We start from the raw sequence: 24,225 nt of genomic DNA on the forward strand, positions 1-24,225 counted from the left end.
ATAAGAACTTAGATCTAGTAAATTGCGAGAGCCTGTTAGATCTATGTTGATTAATAAATTGCGAGAGCCTGTTAATCATGTTATTTATGCAATGTCAATGATTGATTGTTATGTTTTACCCTGGAGTATTATTTATTGGTGAACCTATTCCCTAGATCCTTTTATATATTGTTTTCTCCCTATTTTTATTCTTTGTAGTTTAGTTTCATACTCAAATATAAATATTGGTTACTTAGATAATTTAGATTATAATAATTAATTAGGAGTAAAAAGACTTGTTTCCCTGTGGAGATCGACCCTACTTCCCTATCTACTTTAGTTAGAGGATTTAGAAATTATTTTTGATTAGGGGATACGACTTTACCCTGTCAAAATTTGGCGCCGTTGCCGGGGAAACGGTTTTATTTTTATTTCTGATTGTTTTTGTAGTCTAGATTATTTCTCTTTTGTCTCAGCGAGCGTTAGTTCTCTGAGACAAATCTCATATTTGCTTCTAGTTTTTGTTTATGCTCAGGTGTTCCAGATCAGGTTACATCCCATTCGATCATGAGATCGAACGTTCCTTCCATAGACAGAAAAATCTCTACAAGCAAATCCTGGCGGATTCTGGTGATAATAACAATAATCACCGCGATCCTCCAACTGATTCCAGCGATTTAGAGGCATCATCAGACGCAGAATCAGAGATGACGGCTCCAAAGAAGCTTAGTGACTATTCACAACCAAAGCTTACGGATTTTCCACATCTCACCCCTACTCCGGCTCTTGATGGGGTTCAATTTGAAATTAAACCTCAATTTATAACGATGATAGAGAGGAAGCAATTCAGTGGAGCCAAGGGTGAAGACCCGAATCTTCACATTGCCGACTATTGTCAATATTGCAACACCATCAGGCAAGTCGGGGTCACTCAAGACCAAATCAGGGAGATTCTCTTTCCCTTCTCTTTAACTGGAAAAGCTAAATTGTGTTTTAATGGCTTAAATAGAACTACACTTGGTATAACTGACTGGGAAACTCTTGTTTTGAATTTCTATAACAAGTATTATCCTGCAGAGAGAACAGCAGTATTACGGAGTGCGATTCAGAACTTTGCCCAAGAAGCCGATGAGTCTTTATATGAGGCTTGGGAGAGGTTCAAGGACTTACAAAGAGAATGCCCTCACCATAATTTAGCGCAATGGCAGTTAATCCAAGCCTTTTATAACGGCATTGGAAATTCCTCTAGAATAATTTTAGACTCTGCAGCTAGTGGGAGATTTATGAATCTTAATGTTGATGATGCAGGTCAGGTTATTGAAGATATGGCGATACACAATTCCCAATATGGGAATCCCAGAGGATTTGCTAACAAGGGGAAGCATAGTGTCGACTCTGTATCCTTTTTGCAAGCTCAACTAACCTCTATTTGCCAAAAATTAGATAATCTGAGCACTGCTAATGTAGCCAATGTTTATGCGATTAATAATAATAATTCTAATGTGGCTTTTTGTGAAAATTGTGGTATTGTAGGTCATTGGGAGCAGGATTGCAGGAGTTCCGTGGAGCAAGTTAATGCCTTCCAAGCTTATAGGCAGAATAACCCATACTCCAACACTTACAATCCTGGGTATCGGAATCATCCATACCTTTCCTACCGGAGCACTAATGTTCAAAATCCTCCACCACAAGAACCACAGGCGCCACAGCAACAGCAGCAGAAATATTATCATCCCAATGCTAGCCAGAAGAATCAACCACAATAACCCTCCTCATCTTCTGACCCTTCTTTGGTGGAAATTAGAGCAATGTTGGCCAATATGCAAAAGCACATGGAGAGCAGAGATGCGACAATTGATCAAATTCTAGCGCATAATAAAATTGTAGATAATCAAATTGCGCAACTCTCCGCTACTCTACAAGCCCGCCAACAGGGAGCCCTGCCGGCACAGCCGACTAGGCCTACGGATCAAGTATTTGCAACTACTCTACGGAGTGGTTCAAACTATGAAGGGCCCTCTATGCCCAAAGTTGATGAACCTGTTTTATCAAATAATGTTAATCTTGATATCATTAAACTAAACAATGTAGTTGATAGCCCTGTAGGGCTAAAGGATTATACTAACATATCTAATTCTACATTGCAGGGTAAAACTCCAGAGAAGGTGGCTACTCCAGACAAGAATAAAAATGCTCCAAAGCCAAATATCAAACTTCCTTTCCCCAATCGTCAATTGAAGGCAAACTTGGTTAAGCAGTTTGGTAAGTTCCTGGAGGTGGTAAAAGATTTGAAGGTAATAGTTCCCTTTACTGAATTGATCACACAAATCCCCTCGTATGCAAAATTTATGAAAGAAATATTGACGAGAAAAAGGTCTATTAGTGAAGTAGAGACAATAGCTTTCACTGCAGAATGTAGTGCCGTACTTTAAAATAAGTCTCCCCCTAAATTAAAAGATCCGGGTAGTTTTTCTATCCCTTGTCATATTGGCAATCTCTTGATTGATAATGCATTATGTGATTTGGGTGCTAGTGTTAGCATCATGCCATTATCTGTGTGTTCTAAGTTGAATATGGGTAAATTAAAAGCTACCAATATAACTGTAACACCCCAAAAATTCTCCCTTTTCCAAACCACTTACTTTAAATAAAAATAGAGGAGAACCATTGGCATGTTACCGCCACGTGTTAAAACGTTAAGGCTTTATCAAAGTATTGCAGCGGAAATCCAACTTAAATATTAAAATAATATAATTTAGAAAACCAATAAGTCAAAGCTTACAAATTGGAACCATAAAGGCCCTTATTAAAACCAAACCAATATTCCAAAATCCCAAAACATAATTAAAATAGTAAAGCATAAATAAGTTTAATACAAAGAACGAATACTCTCAATCACACCAATCCCTTGACAATGCGTATGTCAAATCCCCGAACTTCACATCATCAAGATAACATGTGCGATACTGCTCCCCAATAATACAAGTGTAATAATTGGATCATCACAGGGTCATTGAAAGGCGAAGGCCATGACCAAAAGAAAACACACAAAAGCACGCAATCAGCAAAGCTGAGTACATACAAGCTACAACGTACCAAGCCTAGCATGCTCAACTAATTAAAGTAAATAAACATACAACATAAATTCATTAATCAAGACTCCACACTTAAACAATTCAATCGACTCAACATACTTGCTAATCAATTCCAAACACTTGACTCTTTATATTTAATTTAATTAATTTAGTTGGAGTAAGCAATAGACGAGGTTGTCCAATCCACCAAATCATTTTGGTCCCAAATGACCATTTAAAATAAAAGTTTAGCGCGATGCAAGAATGGGCGCGACTCCATTCTCACAAAGTTAGTCTAGGATCCCATCTAACTTTCATTATAAAATAAAAATGTAAATACCAAAAGAAAAGAGGACATGTTGATCAAACAAGTCTCGAAAAGCCACGGGCTACCACCGTGTACCCCAACCCATAATTGTCAATACTCTAGAAGTGCACGCTTTCCAGAGTTTTATTGCTCATCCATGTTTCACTTTACGTGATTACAATTTTAATTAATAGCCGACTCAATCAAGAAGACCATACATAACAATCATACATCAATTCATTTTTAATCTTATTTAGGACAATGGTGATCACATCACAAATTGACCTTTAATTCCAATTAAACTTCCAAATTATTCAAAATTGTTGAACATAGTCAACTCACCTAGTCATTTCGGCTTAATCCACCTTTACTCAACATACTAACAAGTTATGATTGAGCAATAAATAAATAAATAATAACCTTGTGGAATAATTAATAAATTCATTCCACTTAAACCATTCAATTCCAATCCTTTAATAATCCAAATGTGGTTAACAAACCAATCCAATAAAATTATGTTTGTATCAACATTCCATACAAACAATTAATCCAATATAATTCAACATGTTTGCATCCATAATTCCATACAAACATAATCAATTCACCAAAACATGTCTCATAAACATAAGCACATGAATTAATTAAATGTATAACCAAACAATTTTCATCCAAGTGTTCTCTAATCATGAAACTAAGTTCTTTTCTTTGGTACCTAAACATGATACTACTTACAACGAAGTAGACATGTACGTACCTCGTATAAACAATCCTTTGTGCCACTTTTAATCACTTAAAAGTCTCCTAAGAAATAATCACTTCCTAGAAAACAAGCAACAATAATAAATTAATACTTAACCAAATTTCCAGAAATATAAATTTGATTAAAGATCCTTAAAACTTCATTAAAAACATGTTTTTATGCTTAATTAATCAATAGAAATCCAATAGGAACAAAAGCCCCAATTTAATTAGTGATAAGAACCCTAAAATCCCAATTTAAATAAATTGAAACCCTAGGTTTTTAAAATTATAAAATCTGAAAATTATAACAACAATTATAATCTGAAATTATTAGTTTAAAACATAAAAACATGATTTTGATACTAAAAATATAAACTTTATACTATAAAATCAAAACCCAAAACTAATTATAAACATTAAGCATAAAAAAAAACATCGTTAAAAATCAAAAACTGCCCAAAAATCATATTTAGAGGCTGAATTTGGCCACGAGAGGGTGGTGCCCACTACCAAAGGTAGTGAGTCTTTCTTAAAACATTGTTTCCACATGGAAAACACTATTTTTTTGTCAAAATCGGATGAGTTCAGAACCTGATCGGGATTAAAACGGGATTAATATTAACGAACCAAAATCTAAACATTAAAACACGAATTTACGTGTTCAAAATAATCTGGAATTAAGTTAAACTAATTAGTAGTATAATCACCAAAATTTCAAAACATCATTACTATAAAAGCCCTAAATCGGTTGTTCATAAAAACCCTAAAATCATGATTTTCAATGATTAAAAACCCTAGGTTATTAAATTTACAAAATCTGAAAATTATAACATTTATAAAATCTGAAATTATAAAGTTTAATCATCACAATACAATTTGATACTAATTAAATTAATTTCAAACAATAAAATCAAAACCCATAATCAATAATTATAATTACACAAATTAATAAAACAAAGGAGAAAGAAAATAAGACTAACTTTTGTGTGGGGAAATTTTTGGGGATGTATGGGGTATTTATAGGAGAAAGGGTAGTAGGGTAAGTAGGGATATTGAGCCTCATTAAATTAATGGGTCAATCAAGAAAGTAAACTGGGTTTAGTTTGTTTGTTGGACATAAATTATAGAAGGAAGGTTCATAAAAAGTTCTTTTTAATCAACCACAAAAATAATTTGAAACTTTTGAAATTAAATTCCGGAAAAATACAAGTAAATATTATAAATAATATATAATTTCATTTATAATATATTTTAAAATATGGGGGTTTACAATAACTCTACAAATGGTCGACCGTTCTTTCAAATACCCCGTAGGTGTTTTAGAGGATGTCCCCGTTAGAGTAGGTAAATTTTATATACCTGTAGATTTTGTTGTTCTTGATATGGCTGAGGATATGCAAACCCCAATTATTTTGGGTAGACCATTCCTTAACACTGCAGGAGCAGTCATAGATGTAAGAAGTGGTAAGTTAACACTATCAGTAGGGGACGATAAAGTTATTTTTAATCTGAATAATGCCCCTAAAAGCTCCATGACTGGGGAGAAATGTTTCAGTGTTAATGTGGTTGTAAATTATTCTAACAAGCCCCAAGCTCTTGAAAAATATCCCTTGGAGGCGGTATCTTGTGTTGCATCCTTTTCAGATGAGATAGACAAATGGCAGAAGGAAGTCGATGCAATAGCAAGAGCACTCTACATTGTTGGTCTTGGTTTCGAGGATGAACAAGTGGAACCGATCGAGCAAGTTGTGCGAATCGAGCCTACGGTAAGTGTTCCACCAGATCGAGTTGCAAGTGTTGAACGCGATGACAATTTGAAGCAACATTCGATCAAAGAAGGATCTTTAGTGCGTAGCATTGAAGATCCCCCAGTCCAAGTCAAGGAGGATCCACCAGGCAAGGTGATTTTGCGTCCCACAAGGTATGTCAGGAAGTCGTATCGCAGCCTAAACACCGCTAGACCGGGTGAGAAACCACCCGATCAAGCGTTAGGACAAGGGTCCTAGAAATTGCACTTGGTAAGAAGGTCGTGCGGGACCTAGATAAACCAGCGCTTTGCGAGAGGCAACCCGTATTTTTAATGCTTTTTAGTCTAGTTTTTCTTTTCTTTTTCTTATGGGAGGAGAGATGAGGGAATTTAATGAGTTTCATGAGTAATTGTACAGGTTTGAGGGAAAAGAGTTAGCCAATTTTTGGAGAAAAGAAGAAAATTAATATTTCGCCGATTTAGACTCGGGCCCGACCGGGCGCGAGAGAAAGGATCTAAAAATAAGAAATTTCGCCCGACCGGGCGAGTGGCGCCCGAACGGGCGCAAAACTTGACGTTTACGGATTTAATTGTCCGCCCGATCAGGCAAGCCTCGCCCGACCGGGCGCGAGAAGGGCGAAAATTTAGACTTAAAAATCGCCCGATCGGGCAAGCCTCGCCCGACTTGGGTGCGAGAGCAAGACGGAATCAGATAGTCAGATCGCCCGACCGGGAGAGTGGCGCCCGACCGGGCGCAAAAGGTTACGAAATTCGAGCGATTTAGATCGCCTGACCGGGCGAAGGCTGCCCGACCGGGCGCGAGAACCAGCTTGCGAAATAACCCAGATCGCCCGACCGGGCGTGAATGACGTCCGCTTGTTTTTCTTTCTTTCTTTTCTTCTTTCTTCCTCCATTTCTTCTTTCTCCATAACTTTCTCTCTCTAGAACTCAAATTTTCTCTAACTTCTCTAAGATTTCTCCTCCATTTCTTACCCAAATTCAAAACTCTTTACATATTTGTGATCCTCTCTTCATCCTCTTCACTTTCATATAAAAATTTTTCAGTTTTAATTCAATAAATTTTCAAACTCATTTCTTAAACATGGCATCAAAGGGGGCTAGGTCCATTTTTGGTAGGAGCTCCAGTTCAAGGGAGGAATACGACCCGGACTTGCAAATCCCGTATTGGCCGACGATCCGGATTGTGAGCCGAGAACAAAAGGAACGGCAAGAGCATTTGGTCGGTCGTGAGGTAATTCCTTCTCGGTGGTTACACCGCCCTACCTTAGAATAATTTGGTTTGTATAATTTTGTTAAACGATTTTTGAATGACATTGGCATGAGAAAATTTGTTGACATGCACTATCCTACATACCGAGAACTTACCTGTGAATTCCTGTCCACTTTTCATGTTGTTAGTAGTAGAATTGGGCCAAATTTATTTTTCAGGTTAAATAATAGAAATATTAGTTTAACTTTTGTTGAATTTTGTAAAATTTTTGAATTAAATTCTGAATTATCTCATCAGTGGCATGCAGACTATAAAATGGGTGACTTATATTATGCTTTGAGTGTTTTACCTGCCCCCGACCCTCAACATGCTAGTACCAAACCTATTCACCACCCTGTCCCAAAAATCTGGCAAAGATTTGCGGGTTTGTGTTTTTTAGGTAGGGCCGAGCCTCATAATGCTCAAACTAACGAACTAGCTGTCATAGGACACTATGTATACGGGTACGGGAAATTGAACATAGGTAGGTTTATAGTTCACCATTTGAGTAGGCATGCCACAGCCAGCACCACTTCCAAGTCCCCTATCCGTTCAGGTGGCCTTATCACTCGAATAGCGGTAAAAAAGGTCGGTTTTGTAGTAGACGGACCCCACCAGCTGACCAACTGTGGACCAGATACCTACATGACTACTAGGTATTTTGAGGATGTGGGGTGGGTTAGACCGGATAGCGAGCAGACACCATTTTGGTGTATTCGGACTGGGAACGAGCAACCTTTGCCCATTTTTCCCCTACCCAGTCCTGACTTGATCGCCTTTCCCCCAGGGCAACTTTCTTACACTTATGATGCTTTAGTTGCCAACGCTAGGGGGCAGGCACCACCACCACCAGTTTCACCACCCCAGCCTCAGCCCGAGGTGGCTTTCTCTCCACCTCGTATGTCCCATTCCATCCCTCATGTTGACTCTGACCCAGTTTAGGATCTTCATAGTATAGGTCAGGCCCTAGGACGTATCGAGCATTCACATACTGACCTTAGGAGGATGGTAGGCTTCATAGACCAGAGGTTAGGGTACCTAGAGAGGAACCATGGTAGAGCTCTCTACCCTATGTATGATGATTATGCTCGTCGGGGAAACATTCCCGACAACGCTATTCACCCTGACTAGTTTCAGCCTCCACCCCAAGGATACGATAGGGATCCCACTGCCTGTGATATTTACACTGACTATTCTTCTTTCTTCGGGTACGGGCAGGACATTCCTTTCGGGGGACCGGCGGGGGGGAGTTTTCACGCTGATTATTTTGGTGGTAGCTCTTCTGGTGCAGGTGGTGCAGGTGGCAGTGGAGGTGCGGGTTTCGGCTCGATGGATGAGGATGATGAGGACTAGCTATGCTGGGCTAGTTTCCGAGCCAATGAGGACATTGTCTGATTCTGGCTTGGGGGAGATTTTGGTTTGGTATATTTCTTTTTCTCTTTCCTTTTATTTTTGGTGTGTTTTCTTAGATTAGATTTCTTGCTTTCTAGGTTAGTTTTATTGCTTTCATTTATATATAAAAAAACAAAAAAATTGAAAAATAAAAAAAAATCCAAGAATACGTTCCAATGAATTATAAATTATGCTTCCCTGTGCCCCATACTTGAGAAAAATTATTTTGATTCCTGGTATTTGATGATAGGCATTGTGGATTAGTTGATCATGATTTGATGTTTGATTGCCCTGAAACCTTAACTTGCGTCAATTTTGTCCAACTACTTGTGAATATAGTGCTTGACTAGTTGATTTGGTAAGGAATGTGTGATAGTTCCATAGTTCCTGGTATGCCAATGAATTTGAGTATTGGTTTGCAACTATAAGTAATGTTTATATGATTCACTATTATGCACATTGTGGAGGACGAAGGCATTTGTTCTTTTAGGTAGCCTCCAGATATTGTAGATACATTTGTTCCCTTCTTGCTACCCATGTTGTTGCCTTAACTTTTTGTTGTTTATTAGCCGCATTACAAGCCTATTTTGCCCCATTGGTTACTAGTCCCAAGCTTGGCTTGGGGGAGCTATTAGTGAGTGAGGTGAGGAAGTTTGTAGTGTGCTTATTATTTGCACAATTTGGGTGGGATTTGAGAAGTTGTTTTGTTGTTATTCATGTTTATTTTTGATGAGTTTGAGAGTTATATTTTCTTGAAAAAATAAAGCATGATATTATGAAAAAAAGAAGTTCAAGAAAAAAAATGTGAAAAAATAAGTGAACTTCGAAGGAAAAAAATGTTCAAATGTTCTAGTTGGAGGTTGATCAAAGGAAAATAATTTTGAGCCTCAATGAAAAAAAAAATTCAAGTTTGGAAAATAAAGTTTGTTTATTCACTCTATTTCTTCATTATTATATTTTTATGAGTGAAATTGTAAGTGTTGGGTTTATTTATTATGATTGGAGTTTATTTGGTTGATGTTAGAGTTGGTTGTGTAGGAGATGTATGATCATTAGCTATTTTTTATCATGGGTTTTATTAGGATATGGCTCCTTTAAGCATAGCTTTTCTCTCACTTATTCCCAAATTTATCCTACCCTTTATCCTAGCCTTACATTACAAGCTTTAAAGACCTTCCGACCTTTGTGCATAGAATTGTATGAATGTGAAAGTGTTGTTTATCAATGCAAGTTATTTCGAGTCGACTAGTAGGTTGAGCGTTCATTGTTTATATACACGAAAGTGTGAGTTGGGAGGGCATTGTTCACACAAAAGGGTTGGATGGAGAGCGATAGAGTACATCTTTTACTCACCACATAAATGAGAGTTGAGTGTGTGAGCACTAGTCTTGAATTCTATATGCTCTTGTGGTTTGCTCTGTTTGACAATTGTTAGGGGAGTTTGGTAATTAGATGGATTTGATTGGTTGACTTTGAAGCGTGTTTATTTGATTTACCCTGGATCGTTTGTACTTGATTTTTATGGATTGGGGTGAAGCATATTTATTGATTCATTGATGAGATCTTTGCTTAGGGACAAGCAAAGGTTTGGCTTGGGGGAGTTTGATGTGTCTATATTATAGTATTTTACCCCCGTCCCTTGGTCATAATTAGTAGTGTTTTTGGCTCTTTAGAGCCACTTTTATTACTAATTGGTGTTTTCTAGTGTTTTCGTAGATTTGGTTGACTTTTGCAGGGATTTATGCTTTTGGAGTATTTTCCCGAAATATTTTGGAGCAATCACGAGCATTGGAGAAGCACGACCAGAGTTTATAGCCCAGGGCCGGTTAGAGCCATCGAACCGGTGATTAAGGGCTCGGTATAGGTGATACCGGGGCATTTGGACCGAGTATTCAAGACCGGAAGAGGAAACCCAGGTTGGCCCGAAGAATTGGATCCCAATCGAAGTCCAAATATTGGCCCAAATGAGCCGCCCGGCCAAAGAGGCTGGCGATCGGAGGCGCGCCCGGCCGGGCGGGAGAAGCTAAGGCTGGCGTCCGATGACGCGCCCGGCCGGGCGCGAGATTAGTATTAGAGGAAAAAAGGCGCGCCCAATCGGGCGGTGCCTCGCCCGATCGGGCGCGTGTATTTTTTAGTAGACGATTAACGTCGTTTTAATTTGTTTTAGTTTAGGATTTTGTACGGAGTATAAATACTTCTCCGTAATACGATTTTAATCATCTCTTCTTCTTCTCTTTACTCTCTTAATTATTCTCTTAGATTTCTTTTCTCTAAAACCTTTGTTCTTAATTCTACTCTTAATTCCAAATTTATTTTGGTAACGATTTCTCTTCCCTTAATCTTAGTTGTTTATTTTATTCCTTTCATCATGATTTATTTTATTACTTTGATTAGTTTAGTTTTTAATATGTGTGAGTAGTTTAATTTCTAGGGTTTATGGGGATCTAATAGATAATATGAAGGGGTAATTTGTTGTTGTTAATTATCAATGCTAGATTAATTTCCTATTGATTAATTTAATGCTCTGTGACTAGATTAGGCCTATCTTTTATGCATGAGTTTGACAATATTGATTCAAGATTCGAGAGATGAGAATTGATGTTTAGGTCTAGTTTCAATAGGCAGATTAATTTATAAATGGTTAATTCGAGATTCGAGAGATGAGATTTAATACCGGTAAATTAATTGTGTGATTGTAATACGTAGCGAAAGCCCTTTAAAATCTGGTTAATTGATGCATTGATGATCGACTATTATTGATTATTGGTATTGCATGATAATTTCTTATTGAATTGTTTTAATGTTTTACAATTGCAGCTTGTAAAAGTATAGCAATATTAAATTGATGAATCGAGAAGATGTTAATTTGATATTAAAGGCTATTTTCAATAAGAACTTAGATCTAGTAAATTGCGAGAGCCTGTTAGATCTATGTTGATTAATAAATTGCGAGAGCCTGTTAATCATGTTATTTATGCAATGTCAATGATTGATTGTTATGTTTTACCATGGAGTATTATTTATTAGTGAACCTATGCCCTAGATCCTTTTATATATTGTTTTCTCCCTATTCTTATTCTTTGTAGTTTAGTTTCATACTCAAATATAAATATTGGTTACTTAGATAATTTAGATTATAATAATTAATTAGGAGTAAAAAGGCTTGTTTCCCTGTGGAGATCGACCCTACTTCCCTATCTACTTTAGTTAGAGGACTTAGGAATTATTTTTGATTAGGGGATACGACTTTACCCTGCCACCTTACAATACATTTTATAAATACTTAAATACTTTATAAAAATACATAAAAATACGGGGTATTATAGATTGGGTCAAGGTTGAAGGTTCGTATACATTCTGGAGGATAGTTGGGTGCATAGGGTTTCAGTTTCGTTCAAGGACTCCACTCCCTTGGTGGATTTACCTTCTAGGGTGTCAGATTTGCTGCTATTCGATGTAGGATGTATGTTGCCTTGATACATAGGTTATTTTCTCTGTCTATAGATTCGAGTATTCTTGGTTTGGAAAGGCCAAGTCACCCAATGGATGATTTTGTCTATAGGAAATTTACTCGCGATGGTTCTTTTTCAACTAACCAAATTAACTTATGCACACTTGGAGTGTCAGTTGTCTGGGTCTTAAATTAGTGTTGTTTCCTTCTACTTCTTTGTGGAAACGTCTTTGGAGATTGCATGTTCTTCCAAAATGGAAAATCTTTGCTTGGAAACTTTTGCATAATGCGTTTACCTATGACTGGTGTGCTTGGTCTGAAGGGTGTTCTAGTCAGCCTCTATTGCTATTTCTGTCATCAATGTATTGAACGACTTTGCATTTATTTTGAGATTGTTCATTTGTGTAGTGTTTATGTAACTTATTGCCTTAGGGTATTTCTTTTGTGATGTCTCCGGCTCTTTCCTTGGAGGTTTGCTTCCCAAGTTTGATTTCTATCTAGGTTCGTGGTGTCTAAGGATTGGGCAGGTGTGGATTGTGTCTTTGGTTTATGCTGGGCTATTTGGTTAACTAGAAATAATTTGCGCTTTCAGTCTGCAATTTACTCCCCTTAGTCGGCATTTGATCATGTTAGTATTTGGATAACTCGGAGTTTAGATGCTAGGGCTTTTCTTTCTTCTTGTTCCCCTACTTCTCCTCATGATTTTCTGTGTTCTCTTGCTTTTTTCATTCTTAGAGAGTTGATTCTGCTGGTTCCCTTTGATGGTGCTTGGGATCTTGGTGACCACAGTGCGGGTACTAGGTGGGTGTTTTCGAAGACTAGCCGTTGTAGGTGTCTAGGGGGGGGGGGGGGGGTCAGGCATGTGTTTCCAACTCTGCACTTTAGTTCGAATTGCTTTCTTGTTTGACGGCTTACGCCATGTTCAATAGAGGGTGTTCGATAGGTTCAACTTATCACTTACTGCATTTCCGTTCCTCTATTAATTCGTGATTAAAGGATAATGGATATTTCAGTCATTTAGATCATTCAAGAAATCCAGGAAATCATTTTTACTTTTCAGGCTTGTTTGGTTAAAAAGATGCCTCGTTCTTCAGTTGCTTTTGCTCATCGTCTGATTGGTTCTTCTTGCCGTCACTCTTTACCTTGTTTTCGCTTTTTATTTTGTTTATCTTTTAATTTTGTTTATCTTTGTTTGTTCCTGTAATTCAAAAAAAAAAAAAAAAAAAAAAAAAGAAAAAGATAAAAAGAAAAGAAAAAAAAAAAAGAAAAGAATGAAAGCTCATATAAAGTATGCGGAGTAATTTCTTATCAAAACTTATTTCCCATTGCAACCAAACACCACCTTATTTTATTTTAGTTAGCACTGTCAAAACGATTTGACAGTTCGGTTTCGGTTCGGTTTGAAATCGGTTCGGTATTTAATCGGGTTGGTTTGGAATCGGTTTAATTGTCTCACGGGTCGGTTTTGGTTCGGTTTAAATAGTTATCGGTTCGATTCGGTTTCGGTTTATTGTTAAGCGGTTTTAATTCGGTTCGGGTTGTAAACAGTCCGGGTAGTAAACGGTTCGATGCAGACGGGTTGCGGTTTGTTAGCGGTGCGGTGTAAACGGTTTTTATCCCGGTTCAAACAGTTTCGGGTTGGAAACAATTTTGGGTTAGAAAAAGTTCGGTTCTTTTTTGGTTCAGTTTATAACTGGTTCGGTTCTTTTTCAGTTCAGTTTTTAACTGGTTCGGTTCTTTTTCGGTTTAGTTCTTCGATTGTTTAACCTCTTTAACGTTATTCATATCGGTTCCATTTCAAGTTTACTAAATTATAGTTGAATCTGAATTAAAACATAGCCTAATAGTATATTCATGTCACTAGCACACTCCCATCTTTATTTCATTATTACTCACAGAATGACAGAATCAATGTAATCATATGCTTAATAGTCTCTGTGAATTAATTTTATTTATTACGCCTTCAGCCAAGCCTTGGTACTTAATATTACAAGCTTTTTGTTCATTTGGTTTCATCACCTCAAATGTATACATGACTAGAGGCAGTAGTGTTGCTAATAGTTTGAGGCAGGGCCTAAGCCTGCTTGTTTTGCTCTTGTTTGTGAACAATTGATTATCCTTAAGACCTTAATGAATGATTTGCCTTGCTATTTTAAAAAAATATTATAAGATTTCTAATATTTAATCCATTTAATTATATCCCCGTCAAAAAAAAAAAAAAATAAAAAAAAATCCATTTAATTATATAAAAAAGTTTGTAAACGGTTCGATTTAGAAGCGGTTTGGTTCATAAACGGTTCGATTTATAACCAGTTCGGTTTACAATCAGTTCGGTTTTTAAATGGTTTGGTGCAAACGGGTAGCATTTTGCTAACGGTTCGGTGTAAGCGGTTTTTTTGCCAGTTTAAACGGTTTCGGGTTGGAACCGGTTTCGGGTTAGATACGGTTCGGTTCTTTTTCGGTTCGGTTTTCTTTCAGTTCGGTTTATATTCGGTTCGGTTTGTTAACGGGTTCGATTCTTATACGGTTTAATATTATTCGGGTCGATTCGGTTTCGGGTTTACTAAAATACGGTTCGAGTCGGTTTTCGGTTTCAAAAAAATCGGTTTTTAATCGATTCGGTTCTCATTTGGGTCGGTCGGTTTTGGGCAGTTAAACGGTTTCGGTTTGAAATTTGACAGCACTAATTTTAATGCATACATACAATGATTCAAAGACCGGAATCATATAACGAGAAAGCCAAAAACAATACTCACCTGTCAAACTCTTTCCATTTAGAGATGGTAGGAACTTAACATAATTTTTCTCCTGTCAAAATATAAAAATCAACACAATTTCCACGAGAATGACGCCTGCAATGAAGTCACGAGGCGTCGGGGCTCTCGGCGAAAAGAACCACTAACCTTTGTAACGTCATTTTCTTATCTTAAATTCTCTCTCATCAATTCTTTTGTCTTTAAACAATTCTATTAATACTCGCATTGTACACTTCTCTTCAATTATTTTTTTTAAATTTTTTTTTGAAGAACTTCTCTTCAATTAATTTATCTTATTATATCAAAAAATTCAGAAATTATAATTAAAAATGGAGGGGAATTTGCAGTATTTTGAGTTAAATACAGGAGCCAAAATTCCATCAATTGGGCTAGGTACCTATGCAACTCCTCCAAAAATTGTTGCTGCTGCTGTTAAGGTTTTCTCTCTCCTCTTCCTCTATGTATTACTCGGTATTATCACTGTACTTTGATTAATTGACCATTGTAATTTCTTTAGATAAATGGGACTTTGTTTGATTTTTGATTAGTATTTGTTAATTTCTATGTGATTGAAGTTATTGCAAATTTGGTTAATTTTAATCAAAACATGTTCTTTGCAGACCCAAACATAAATGTATACAGAGAAGTTGAAGATGTCCTATTTTATTCCTAAGAAAAATACATTGTACAACCTGTATCCTCTGTTTAATTTAGATGTGCTTCCTTCCATATAAAAAAATACTTTGTAGTGTGTTAATAATTTATTTTTAAGTAAGTATCTAAGTATATGTTGAGAAAAAACAAGGTTTGATTTAAGAGTGAAGACCATGAAAAGAGATTGATAATAAAACGAGAATGTTTTAGTTTATCAACAAGATAGAAGGGTCAGTTGCGGGTCGGGTCATATTTTATAAGGTCAATATTGGGTTGGGCCAATGCGGGTCGCGGGTTAATAGCGGGTGGGACTACAAACTTAAAATAATAAAATATGAAAGTAGTGGGGTTAGTTGAAGAATTAAAAAATGTAAAAGGCAAAAGTAGTGGAGAGAATAGGAGGAGAGAGAATACATATTGGGTTCACTAGGTGAGAGAAATTAATTAAAGATTGTAAGAGCTTTCCAAAAAAGGAAATGGATCAAGTATTTAAAATCGGCCACAAATGAAAAGTGGAGCAAGTATTTAAAAAGGGAGGGAGTATCAATTAAAATAAGGGTAATGTTATATGTAACTCTAAGGGCTATATATAAGCATTAAATACACTCTTGAAAATTATATAACTTAATAATTCATGACAAAAACACGCATAAATCGGTGTAGTGTTTATATTTTTATGAAGTTCTAAATTTAAATGGTTTTCAAGTGTGTATTTAATACTTATATGTAGTCTACATTTTCCTTAAAATAAATATTGAACAAAGCCATTATTAAGGGCTTGTTCTCTTCAGATTATTTTCATTTCAGTTCACTTCAATTCTTAATTTCCTTCTCTCATAAAATATTCAATTTGATTCAGTTTAGCTCATTTAAGTCAATTAGAACAGGATCTAAGTATATATGAATACAAATTTATCTATGTTATTATTTTTACATTATCTATGTTCTTTATTAATTAAATTAAAAACATTTTGGCCTTATATTGACCTTACCCAATAAGGGTTCTGTCCGTTAGAGGCACTGTCCATTAAAAACCTTTAAGCTTGGCTTTGACTCTATTATCATTGGGCTACTCTACCCAATAACCAACTCTATATGCAACTAGGCGCATAATTGTAATTTGTTTTGGGATTTATATAGGAGGGCTAATTGGTAAAATCGCTTAATTTTTATGATTTTTTATTGCTACAGTGGTATTTTTAATTTACTATTATACTTATAATGGTATTTTTAATGTACTATATATGTATTTTATACTACTAGAGTATAATTTGTTTTATTAGTACTATTTATAGTCATTATAGGTAATAGTGGTACAATACTTGAACCACTATAAGAAAAAAAAAAAAAAAAAAATCACCACTCTTTTGTCTTATAGTTGCTACTCCCTTTGTTTCATAATGGTAGTCTCATATAGAATCAATCACATAAAATAAGAAAATAAATATATTTGAAATCTAACATTAAAGTACAACATAATTCATAATTAATTTATCTTATTTAACTTTTTTGATTTTTTATTAGGAAAGCACAAGTCATAATTGTATAATTTAAGGTAAAATTTTTTTTACTTAGAGTCATGTCATCAATCTACAACAAATTAATTCCAAAAAACAAGTTATAAATGAAATATGTTCAATATGGGTATATCTTTTTGAAACGCCTAAAATAGTATATGAGACTAATATTATAAAACGGAGGGAATGTTTACTTACCATGTAAATAGCAGCTATCCGCCAATACTTAACCTACTTTCATTAAATGTGGGCTCATATTTTATGATTTTATTACGAATATATTTTGAATGGATAAAGTTGTTGCTTTATTTAGTACTTGATTTGCGTTTTTTTGTGCTTGTTTGATTGACATTGGAATACATGAATTTTGATTGATGGGACTAGTAATTTATTTCCAATGTTTTGTAGAAAGTTGAAATCCCCATGAATCTCCACTTCCTCCATTTTTTTTTTTTTTTTTTGGTATCAATAAAACTACTATCAAATTATTAATACTATGAATTTTCACTTCTCCTATTTTATGTTGTCAACAAACAGGACTTGTTTATCTAGTATGTGATAACTTGGGTCTTGCTTGTAAAGTGTGAATAGTTTTATTATACACACAACCAAAAAAAAAAAAAAAAAACAAACTACTCGTGGCTTTGTAGAGAAGTTTTACATTTAAAAGAAATACATCGAAGCATTTATTTACCGTTGACTTTGGTTTCCCATAGAGTTGAGTGAGGGTAAAATCAGGAGGAAAGACGAGGTTTGTATATAAGAAAAAAGTGTAAAGTGAGAGAGTAGGCAGAAAGGTACGAGTATTGTGAGGGGGCATGATAGTAATTTGCTTATCCAATATTAATGAAGTGGAACTTAATATGGATACATCTTTTGAAAACAGAGGGAGTATTTAGATTATGGTTTATTACAAAATTGGGACTTTACATATGTGTCATAGGCCCATGTCAATACGGTGATAGACGGGGAGTAACCTAAGGTTCGTACTATTGAGGAAAAATCTAATAAGTGGTTATTGAGTTTGGTGGGGGTGAACTTAAGGGTGGAATTGTATTGGAAGTCTAATTTGCAAAGAGTTTGAAAAGGCCACAACATACATATTGGATTTTCTAAAAAAAAAAAAGGAAAATAAAAGACACATTGGAGTATTTTAGTAGGGTGATTGAAATAGATAGTTATGCAACATATGATCTAAGCAATGTTCTATCATTCTTTTTATCTTGGAGGAAAAATAAATTTGAAATTAAACGAGTTTGTAAAAGTGTAAAAGGGCTAATAAGCTTATTTTTATCCCAAAATTAAAAGAAGTTTTCTAAGTTCAATAGGACTTGACTCAACTGCATATACATACAATTAGAAGTTTTCAGTTGTAAACTTGTAATGAACATAGTCCTAGTGTGGTCTTCAGTATTCTTTATCATATCTTCGAGAAGCATAGACAAGGGTCCCTTCAGGATGACATGATTTAGTCCATATAGCCACAATTTGCCTCATCATTAGTCTGCATTCATATTAGTTTCTATCTTACTGGTTTTTAATTGCCTGAATGATTAATTCTAGACTATTTAGATCAGATAGAAGCAGTCATGATTCTGAAATTTTATATTAGGTCTTGCTTATTGCCAAACCCAAAGTGTGGGTTCTATCAAATATAAATATTATTACAAATTTCCACAAAGCCATGATAACTTTGGGGAAATATGGTGAATCCATGAATGAGAAACGAAGGTCAATTAACCAATATCTTAAAAGCAGGGTAACAAAGCACATTCTCAAGCTGTGGAAAATTGTGACAGATATTTAAGTGTAGTTATAGTATCTGAAGCGTTGTTTCCATTGTCTAACAAATTAGCAGGAGCCTTCATAATTTCTCTTTGGTAGAATAAACCATACATTATTTGTATTATATACTTCGTATGTAATGATTCATATATAAAGATGTGTACCTTTCAGGCTAACAGCTCTTAATGTGATTTAAGCGTCAAAGCATATGTTAAATCATTCTGCTGTAGGCTGTAGCTCACTTATTTTACCTGATGCAGCTGGGTTACCGACACATTGATTGTGCACATATCTATGGAAATGAGAAGGAGGTAATTAAAAAATTTAACCATAAAGATTCACTGTTCTCTTTATACTTTATAGTCTTCTTCTGTTTTTTTTTTTTTTTTTTTTTTTTTTTTTTTTTTTTTTTTGGAATTCTTTTTATTGTATCATAAAGATCTACTCCAATTTGACTGAAAATTTTCCCCATTCTTGCTCACATGATAATGCTTTCCTTGATTAATAGATTGGAGTTGTTTTAAAGGAGTTGTTTGAAGATGGGATAGTGAAGCGAGAGGAGTTATTTATCACCTCCAAACTATGGTGAATATTAAAACTTTAAAAGGCTTGTTTTGACTATAATCTTATATTCAAGCCTGGCTAGAATTTTTCAATATATATATATATATATATATATATATATATATATATATATATATATATATATATATATATGTTATAAATTAAGAAGATGATTATGTTTTGCATGAAGGGTGAACATTTATCACTTGGTTTACGTGATTATGCAGGAACTTTGATCATGAACCAGAAGATGTTCCAAAGGCGCTAGATAGGACTTTGAGTGACCTTCAACTTGAATACTTGGACCTATATCTTGTATGTAACTTATTTTAATTGAGAATTTACTAAATGGCTCTTTTATTTATTTATTTTTTTAAAAAAAAAATTCAATCTATTTGAATTCTGATTTATCATATTAATGCCTTTTCCTGGATCCTATTGTTGTATGAAAGATCCACTGGCCAGTAAAGGAGAAAAAAGGATTATCTGGTAACAATCCTGAGAGATACGTTCCAGCAGACATACCTAGTACATGGAAAGCAATGGAGGCACTCTATGATTCAGGTAGGGTACGAGCCATTGGAGTTAGCAATTTCTCTATAAAGAAACTAGACAACCTTCTTGAAGCTGCCCGTGTTACTCCTGCTGTAAACCAAGTTGAATGTCATCCTATGTGGCAACAAGAGAAGCTGCATGAATTTTGCAAAACAAAGAGCATTCATCTATCTGTAAGTGCCCCAAACTCCCAATTTGATGATTTTGTTGTAGTGCTTTCAAATATGATATGCCTGTAAATTCTGGCAAAAGGGTAACCTTTTGAAGCTGTTTTATTGTGAGTGGTGTGGGGATTGATTCATGTATGGTTTTGTCACTAGTCTCGCTACTATTTGTAGTGTACACTGGCGTATCCCTTTTGCATTGTAGTTTTGCTTAAAGATTTATATAGAATTCCAAGTAAATTTCTTGTCTCTCAGGGATATTCACCACTGGGTTCTCAAGCTTCTGGTGCAAAAAATAAACCACTTCTTGCCGATCCTATTCTCACTACGGTTGCAAAGGAGCTAGGAAAATCTCCTGCACAAGTAGCTCTTCGCTGGGGGCTTCAGAAGGGCCATAGTGTACTGCCTAAAACCTCAAATGAAGCAAGGTTGAAGGAGAATTTGGATATTTTTGATTGGTCAATTCCAGAAAATTTACTCTGCAAACTTTCTGAGATTCAGCAGGCAAGTACCCATCTTAACACTTTATGCAAATTAACTTCGTTTAGTACTGTTACAGTCTGGTAATCTATATAATTGAATGCATATTTTCATTACTGGAATGTTGGTCTGAAGTAAGTTGAATTTGATTAATGCATATGTATGCTAGCTAGGGTGTCATGTTGGTTTCGCGCATGTTAAATACCTTTTCTTTGGGGGATGCAGGAAAAATTTGTTAAAGGCAGGGAAATGGTACATGAGACATTTGCTGGCTACAAGAGTGTTGAAGAACTATGGGATGAGCAAGTCTGAGCATCAACTCATATAAGTTCAATAAGGATTTTATTCCACTTGGTAGACTATCTTTTAATAGTGTTACCTACCTTAAGATCTATGATCTTTGAAATAAATGTCTTTAACCTTTTAGTTTTGCTGTGTAATTTGTCATATTCTAATCTCATCCTCTGATCTTCTGGTGAGTTAGCAGAACCTTTTGAGTGTGATGTTTATTACGCAATGTCTTTTACTAATTTTGATACGTGTAATTTGTCACGTATTCTCATCAAATATTCTGATCTTAAAATGATATGGCACGATGTTTTGGCTATGTTACTAAGGAATTATGGATGATGGTTTTTTTTTTTTTTTTTTTTTTTTTTTTTTTTTTTTTTTTTTTTTTTTTTTTTTTTTTTTTTTTATGTATAAAGAATTATGGATGATATGTTAGGTTTTTTTTTTTTTTTTAAATTTTTTTTTCTTTTTTTTTTTTTTCTAATGTATAAGGAATTATGGATGATATGTTTTTTTTTTTTTTTAATTTTTGAGAAATTATGTTCGTAATCTAGTTATAAGTAATTTGATGAAGTAATTATGTTAAGGATAGGTAGAATCATATGTGTGGATATATCAGGCTCGATTCTCTGTTTTTTCTTTTATGATGGAAGGTTTTTTTTTATTTTTATTTTTTTTTTTTTCAGGTTTTTTTAGGTGGTAGTCTTTTTTGTTTAGACGGTAGGGTTTATTTATTTAAAGCATTGTAGTTTTTTTTCAAAAAAAAAAAATAAAATAGATAAAATTGTGAGGGGTGTCTTGGGAAATTAAGTGAAATTTATCACCCAAAACCCCCTCCTTTTATTTTATCTATATGATACTTTACTCTTATCAAGTTTCCTAAAATAACCCAGATTTGAATAATATTTTTGTAACATATGTATAATACCTCCGTTACAGGTTATGTGCAACGATTTGACATAAAGCACAAAGGGAAAATGTCTAATCGTTGCACATAACTTGTAACAGATGTAGTATATTCGATTGACGGAACATACTCCACAAAAGTTTGACAAAATCTTTTTTTTTTTTTTTTTTTTTTTTTTTTTTTTTTTTTTTTTTCTCTTTTGACACAAAGTTTTTTTTTTTTTTTTTTTTACAAAGACACAAAGTTTGACAAAATCTAAGGAGAGTTAAATTAGTGATTTTACTTGTAAAAAAAAAACTAGGGAGTGCAATAATGGTGTTAGCATAATTAGGGGGAAGCATATTTAGGCCTTGTTTAATTCACCTTATTTTACTTATTTCAGAAAAAATAAGTTCAGATCATATCAGATCATGAAAAATAAGTTCAGATCAAATCAGAAAAATAAAGTTCAGATCATATCAGATCAGAAAAAATAAGTTCAAATTAAATATAAATTATAATACAAATTATTATTATTATTATTATTATTATTATTATTATTATTATTACATATTATTATTATTATTATTATTATTATTATTATTATTATTATTATTATTATTATTACTATTATTATTATTATTATTATTATTATTATTATTATTATTATTATTATTATTATTATTACATATTATTATTACTATTATTATTATTAATATTAATATTATTATTATTATTACATATTATTATTATTATTATTATTATTATTATTATTATTACATATTATTATTATTATTATTATTATTATTACATATTATTATTATTATTATTATTATTATTATTATTATTATTATTATTATTATTATTATTATTACATATTATTATTATTATTATTATTATTATTATTACATATTATTATTATTACATATTATTATTATTATTATTATTAGTATTACTTATTATTATTACAAATTATTATTATTATTATTATTATTATTATTATTATTATTATTACAAATTATTATTATTATTATTATTATTATTATTATTATTATTACTATTATTATTACTATTATTATTATTATTGCACAAACAATAAACGATAATTATTAAAATTTCATTATAAAAAATAGCACAAACAATAAACGATAATAATTAAAATTTTCTTTCAAAAAAAAAAAAGATAATAATTAAAATTTCATTATAAGCCCAAAATCATAAACGTTTACAAATATAATTTCCATTACAAGAAGTTCCAAATTTCCTTCGCTATATTAAGTTGTACTTCATTCATTACAGCCTTACGATTCTCGTTAAACAAATCATAATCTGCTCTTGGTTCGATTTCTATACCACTATCAATAGGTAATATCCAACTCATGTAATCGAATAAAATTGTGAAGTGTGAATGCAGCAACCATAATCGCCAATTGATGTTTAGTGTCCATATTTGACATCATTGTCAGTATTTTCCATCGAGATTTGAATTGTCCAAAACATCTCAAATCATACCAATGATTTGTTACTTGTTTGATATTGAATTGCTTTCCACATTTTACGATCAAAGTACTCATTATTCTATCCCAATTAAGCTTTAAAATATCCAAATTCTTCCATCTCCAAGCATATGTCCAACAATATCTCCGTACATTCTTCAAACCATGCTACCCTACCAGCCATTACACTATAATAAAGAGCACTTTGGAATCAATATTTCATGCATAAATTATAGACATTAATGTTGAATTGGCACCAGAATTATAATCAAAAGGATTCTTTTGAAATAAATGAACTAAAGATAAAATATAAATTGTGCTTTACATTTTCATTAATATTACTTGCATTAGGTCAAATGTAAAATTCATAAAATCAAATAAATGTATATTTTCCTACATTATCAAAAAAACAATGGACAAATGATAAAATTAATGATATAGAGTGCTGAATTATTTACCTATGATGGAGATAAAAGACAAAAAACATATTGAACAGATGAATAGAAAAATATTTTAGGAGATTGATTTAGAGTGTGAAAATTATGACACTAAGGGCATGTTCTCTTATGTTTAAATTTAGTTCAGTTCAGTTCAGCTCAGTTCAGTTCAGTTTAGTTCAGTTCAGTTCAGCTCCTAATTTCCTTCTCTTATAAAATATTCGTTTCAGTTCAGTTCAGTTCAGTGCAACTTAGTTCAGTTCAGTTCAGCTTAGTTCTGTTCAGCTCAGTTCAGTTCAGTTCAGTTTAGGTGAGTTCAGTCAATGAGAACAAACCCTAAGATGTTGTTTTATATAGGAAAATAGAGGTGTTACCCATAGTTGTTCGGAATATTGAAATATGAAATTATAATTTTCAATTCAATTTAGTCAACCATTTTACATTACCAAAAAATTTGTAAAATTCCCTATAACAAAAACAAGTCAAATCTCTTTTTCTATATAACAAAAAGCTAAGACAAATTTAATCTGTAATTTAGGTTTTTTAGGATCCCATTTTAATACTTTCTTATAAACAAATTCATTTATGATGTGGGATATTGTAAGTAATAAAATTATCAAATATTACAAGTCTATTACCTTGTACTATCTGATAATATTAATACTTTTAGGTTTCTTTT

The 24,225-nt window shown here is 33.6% G+C and overlaps 1 protein-coding gene and 1 non-coding gene across 2 annotated transcripts; one reads left to right on the forward strand and one right to left on the reverse strand.

Moving 5' to 3' along the window:
* Positions 1–1,067: 1,067 nt before the first annotated feature.
* LOC145607104 (small nucleolar RNA R71) lies at positions 1,068–1,174 on the reverse strand. The gene has a single exon (XR_014105503.1). It is a non-coding gene; the product is annotated as a small nucleolar RNA R71 (small nucleolar RNA).
* Positions 1,175–14,968: 13,794 nt separating this feature from the next.
* LOC145596993 (NADPH-dependent aldo-keto reductase, chloroplastic-like) lies at positions 14,969–21,130 on the forward strand. The gene is made up of 7 exons (XM_081653182.1): positions 14,969–15,154; positions 18,934–18,984; positions 19,182–19,258; positions 19,465–19,552; positions 19,690–19,965; positions 20,212–20,460; positions 20,662–21,130. Exons 1-7 carry the CDS (start codon positions 15,047–15,049, stop codon positions 20,746–20,748), a joined length of 936 nt encoding a protein of 311 aa, XP_081509308.1. The 5' UTR covers positions 14,969–15,046; the 3' UTR covers positions 20,749–21,130.
* Positions 21,131–24,225: the final 3,095 nt, after the last annotated feature.

Source organism: Chenopodium album, chromosome 2 (assembly GCF_948465745.1).
Source record: "Chenopodium album chromosome 2, dcCheAlbu1.1, whole genome shotgun sequence".
Taxonomy (NCBI): Eukaryota; Viridiplantae; Streptophyta; class Magnoliopsida; order Caryophyllales; family Amaranthaceae; genus Chenopodium; species Chenopodium album.

Coding starts and splice junctions, on each gene's coding strand:
- LOC145596993 (XM_081653182.1), top strand. CDS start 15,047: ATGGAGGGGAATTTGCAGTATTTTGAGTTAAATACAGGAGCCAAAATT. Junction 15,155..18,933: donor TTGTTGCTGCTGCTGTTAAG/GTTTTCTCTCTC, acceptor TACCTGATGCAG/CTGGGTTACCGACACATTGA. Junction 19,259..19,464: donor TTTATCACCTCCAAACTATG/GTGAATATTAAA, acceptor GTGATTATGCAG/GAACTTTGATCATGAACCAG.